This window comes from Pseudopipra pipra, chromosome 16 (assembly GCF_036250125.1).
Source record: "Pseudopipra pipra isolate bDixPip1 chromosome 16, bDixPip1.hap1, whole genome shotgun sequence".
Lineage (NCBI taxonomy): Eukaryota > Metazoa > Chordata > Aves > Passeriformes > Pipridae > Pseudopipra > Pseudopipra pipra.
The window spans coordinates 9,261,448-9,266,778 of NC_087564.1; the positions used below are offsets into that span (position 1 = coordinate 9,261,448).

At 38.6% G+C, this 5,331-nt stretch overlaps 1 protein-coding gene across 2 annotated transcripts in view; it reads left to right on the plus strand.

The window, feature by feature from the left end:
• MOSMO (modulator of smoothened) overlaps positions 1-5,233 on the plus strand; it is a 29,724-nt gene extending 24,491 nt beyond the window's left edge. The window contains exon 4 of one of the 2 annotated variants that reach the window (XR_010434705.1): positions 1,299-1,408. Coding sequence is in view for 1 of the 2 variants with exons in the window: in XM_064673005.1 (XP_064529075.1) it covers positions 1,299-1,483 (185 nt within the window). In the remaining variant the exon portion in view is untranslated. Of the gene's footprint in view, positions 1-1,298 lie in introns of both variants that reach the window. The other variant, XM_064673005.1, reaches the window with a different exon arrangement.
• The last annotated feature ends 98 nt before the right edge of the window (positions 5,234-5,331 follow it).

Below are 5,331 nucleotides of genomic sequence, written 5' to 3' on the forward strand. Positions count from 1 at the left end.
TCTCAGACCTGGGAGCACTGATGTGTGTAGGTACAACACACCTCAAGAACAGTTTAGTGGAGGGGGATAAAGATCTGTTCTTCGACCATATCTGTGAGGCCATCAGAACGTTTCCAGCTGTGTGGTTCTTGAATATAAAAAAGGAGATTTAATCTTGAAAACTGCAGGTTGTTTTCAGAATCCAAAAGCTATTTGCTGTAAGTGTGTTACTGTTAAAATATCAGACAAGTTTTGTAAAAACTGGAATGCTTGTCATGGACAAACTGGATGTAATAGGAAGGGTGCTGAGTTATGACAATGTGCTTCATCCTTGGGATATCATTCAAACTGGTACTATTTGTATGTTGTGTTACTAATCACATCAACCACTGTTTTCTGGACCACTAAAATACAGAGCTCTTCTGTACTAACACAGATCTGCTCAAGAAACACATACACCCATGCTTTCCTCAGATGGACCTCAGTTTGTTAAGATACAATTGAAAAAAGGGAAACATTCTTTAAGGGTTAGATTGTGTAGTGTGGAATTACATGGACCAATAATCACGTAGATTAAAACCTTCTGGATTAATGTTTAACTCCTGCTTGCTGGGCCCTTGGTTCTGTTTCAGTGGCCTAACGAGGTGGCACTGAGCAACAACGTGGTAACTGTGCAGTTGCCAGATGTTTGCTGTTTGTGCTCCGTCTCTTCCCCTTGGAAGAATAACCCGCCGGTGCGAGCACCTTGTGAGCGAGACACGAGCCCCCTCCAGTGGAACATCTGGTTTTTCCTGCTCGGTACTGTCAGCCGAAGGAAAGGCTGATCCTGGTGCTGGCTGCCTTTGGCTCGATGTGTTGTGAAAGCTGCTTTTTAGGTGTTTTGAAATCAAGGAGTAGCTGAGGTTCTGATGTGGATCGTGGTTTATGAAACTGTCCTTTTCGTTTGTGCCCAAGTCCTATCTTAACCGGGCAAAAATTACTGTAAAATACCTGGAGAAGTAAAGAACTCTGTGACTAAACTTGGAGATGGTGGTAGAAGTACATCTACCAATTTTTTATTCTGTTAAGACAGGTCATGATCTAGTGAGCAGGCCTAACTACAGAAATTACAGTCAAAACTGGAGTCTTTTAGTCTTCCTTGGGGGTAGTTTTAAAAGCAAGATAAAGCCTACTCATTTCAAGCAATTTATGTACTGGCATATCTCAGCTCTTGAGTTTGCTCAGAATACTCTGCTTGCTTTTCTGGGTGCTCTATGAATGGGTAAATATTTTCACTTTAACACAGCAGTGACTGGTTTTTTTTTCTTTTTTCTTTGCAGTGATTCTATTCTGTATGGCAGCCCTAATATTTCCAATAGGATTTTACATCAATGAAGTTGGAGGTCAACCATATAAATTACCCAATAACACAGTGGTTGGGTCTTCGTATGTACTGTTTGTCTTATCAATTTTCTTTACAATAGTGGGACTTCTATTTGCTGGCAAAGTTTGTTTACCTGGCTGATGAATGTCTGAACTGCAGGACTTTATTTTGGAAAAGAACAAGACATCAGAATTGCATTCTCAGGAGGATGCCTAAATCAGACTATCAAACACTGACTGAAAAGAGGAATGCTTTGACTTGTTCTCACTATGCACTTTGGATGAAAAAAAGGAGAGCCTTTCCCATAACCAAATACAGACAACGTGGACTAATCTCCTGAGCATACTCTAATGCAGTCAGGTCTGCACTGTGATAGGAACTAGTGAAGAATGCTTTACACTGAAAAGCATAAATGCCCCATGTTACTGGACTGTTCCTGTTTTTAACGTCTAACAATTTGGAAGTCAAAGTATTTATGAACTCTGTGGTAGACCAGAGGGTTGCAGAGGAATTCCAGTGAGGCTGGCCTCGCTGTTTAGGAGATTAGTGTTTTACATCTTCCTTCTGATGAGCAAAGCCTTTGGCACCAATGTGGATCAATCTTGCATTACTGCACCAAGAAGCCAATAGATCAAAACATGTTCTCTAAATGTATGTAACAGCAAGAAGACATACATCCCCTCCTCCCCCATAAGCTCTAGGAAACACTAAGGAACGTTTTAAAGGGGGATTTCTTCCTTATATTTATATAAATATATATATAAATATATATATATATTTTGCTGATGCAGTATACAGTGTGTGTGTATGTGTGTGTGTGTGTATATACACATATGTATATATATGTATATACACACAAATGGTTCCTGGAAAAGAACTCAGAACGCTTTGCTAGCAAAACACTGTGGTGTGCAAAACTAGAACTCAATAGAAAAAAGCCATTTCTCTGAAGGCCACATAGCTGAGAGTCTTCAGTTTACCTCATTCTTTGTAGCAGCCCTTGATTTTAACAGTTTTTTGTAATAGGTACAAACGATCCCATGCCTTTCTAGGTGCAATTTTAAGTTAAGCTAAAATTCTTTTTATGGTAATTTATTTGTATATGAGGGTAGAAGGTGAGATCATGTCATGCCGTAAAGTTAAAATCCTAATTTTGGGAAACTGACACTATTTAAATTATTAGCAACTGTTGTACAGAAAATCTCTTTTTCTACTGCATTGTTACATTAGCATTCATACATGTTCAAGCACAGCATTTTACCACAGGTAAGCATTTCTCTAGCACATGTCAAATGCAATGTTTAAAGTAATGCAAATACTATTCCACTGCAAAGATGGATGAACTTATTTTCACTTGAGTATTAATTCATCTTTGCCAAAAAAATGAGCAATATAAGTATTGAAAAATATATGCCTTGTTTACTAAAGATGTTATTTTAAATGTGGATTTAATGACCACCCAAATTTGGAGTAAATATTCCTCACTAAAAGTAGTTTTACTTTTCAGCACATGGATAAACCATTGAACCCACAGACGTCTTAATTCACTACTTGGTCTAACCTTGCAGAAAGTAGTTTGGTGTTCCAGGGAAGCTGCCTGCACTATCAATATTTGTTTTCCAGTTGATCCATGTTTTACCTGGGATTCTTTATGAAAACAAAAACAATAATCCCTTTTGAGCGCTGTTTCATTGCATTTACTGGGGGAACTGCATTTCTGAATAGACACTTTCCTAAACTGTTAGGGAAAGTGTATTTTAGAATGAGGTGGTTATTGAAATATAATCAGCAGTTCCCAAATTAATCACTGATCAGATAAGCTGAAGTGTTGGAAAATAACAAAATTTGCACAATTATTTTAAACTGTGTGCCATTCAGACCCTAGTGGGTCCCTGTCCTTCTCACCTCTTCCCTCTCCCCCTCCCAAGGTATTTTAATACAAAAATACTATTTGCTGATTTAAGTCTTTTTTCTTTTGAAATTTTTGAACAAACTTGTCACTGGAATGGTTCATAAGCAACTTTTTCTTTTCCAGTCAGCTCATTCACAGGTAAAATGGAGTGTTTATGGATAACTAAATTTTTCTAAAGTATACTAATCTGTAAATACAGCCAGGCACCTACTTTGAAGTAGTGGTTTAAATATGATTTGGTTCCTAATTTAAGTCTGAGGTCCCTAGTGATGTTGGTGGAGATAAAAGGCAGAGTTCAGCTGCTTGATATGTGTCAAAATTTTGGTGTTATCACTACTGTGTCCTAAGCTAAAGTATTCACTAAAACTTAGATTATAAATTATATTGAAAAAAAAGGCTCTTATTTTTTTCAGAAATGTCACACTTGTAAATAGTTCTAGATCTTTGTAACTGGAACACAGGTGGGGGGTGGGGAGGGTTTCTCAGCTGCTAAGATTTCTTCCCCTTCCCTGCTCCCCCCAACTTATTTATTTCAGTTATAGTAACATCATATGGATTTAGGCTTTGATTAAATGGATCATCATTTAATAAAAATAAAAAACCAAACACTTATCTTGGAGCATACCCAGACTGTGGTTGGCTGACTGGAAATTTATCTGATCTGCCAATGCTATTGCTATGAATTATTAAATGATAACAGAGATTTAACAAATAGATTTATTAAATATTTGAGCATTTTAAGTCCAGAAATAGATGCAGCCATTTGCATTTAAAAAAAGCCCAACCCAATAATTGAAGAGACAGCTGTCAACAGTTGCTTTTAATAAGGTCACTAAGTACTATATAGTACAGTATTTATAGAAGAAAATCAAATCTTGTAAACTGTATATAAAACACTGTTTTATGGTGCAATCATTTGTCAAACTTATGTCCGTTACTTTTTTTTTAAAGTTGTGTGCATTCTTTTCATACCTAAGAGCATCACTGTAAAATCTGCTGAAGACTATTTATAGGTTTTATTTGCACAAGGTTTTGTTTTAAACTACAGGAAGTTCGTATTGAACATGCCTAAACATCTGTAGACTTTTTCAGTTCATGAAAAGCAAATGGTTCCATATGAATCTTCTCCAAAGGTAATCCCATATTTGTGTTGAGTGTTTACATAAACTTTTCTGATTCTGCCAGCCATTATTTTTAACTTTTTGAAGGACAGCTCATTTCATATGTCACTAGAGAATCTCATTTAGTCTTTTGCTTCGACATTCCCCCAGAGGTTTGATGTGCCATCATAATGTAATTTGTGCACACTTGTCATTTATTTGGCTAACAATATGTAAGATTGGAAACTTGAAATACTTTCAGAAGGGAAACTAGTTAATTCGTCTGTGTAAATCTCATTGTTGAGCTCAGCTGAAATAATTGCCTGGAAGCTGTTTGTCTCGGACCTGGGGAGGGTGTGCTTCCCTGGGCACACCAGTCTGACCATTTAACGTGGTTTTCTGTTGTTCCTCTTGCTGGAGAGCGATACCGGTGTCCCGCAGACACTGGTAGTGAGCCACACCACCCTGTCCCCTGGCCGAGGTGGCACCGCCAGGTTCGGGCTCTCCTGCCATCCCTGTGTTTCTGAGCCGTTGTTGAACCACTCCAGAACACAACTGTAGGTTACTGTTCGCCCTGACACACACACACAGGAAAATGGAAGCTGTCCTTTCAAACCTTTGTGAAGGATGAACATAATGAAGGAAATGGTGTCTGCAGGCGGGCTGTCCTGCCTGGGCGCACGTTGCTCCCGCTCGAGGCCGGACCCACTGCCTGCGCCCCCGGCCTTTACTGAGGGTTGTTTTCTAATTGGTTTAGAGCATTTTTTCAATTAATGATTTCCGAACAAATGTTAATACAAACTGTATAAAATGAACATAATTTTCTTCACTTGTATTTTTGTTATTGAGCAAGTTTATCAAAATAAATTGTCTACTAAAGCGACTGGCCCCGGCTGCGCTGACTGGAACCGGCCCTGCCCTGCATTCAGGTGTCCCCACAGCAAGCCCTGCAACTGTGCCCTCAGGTGTCCTCCCTC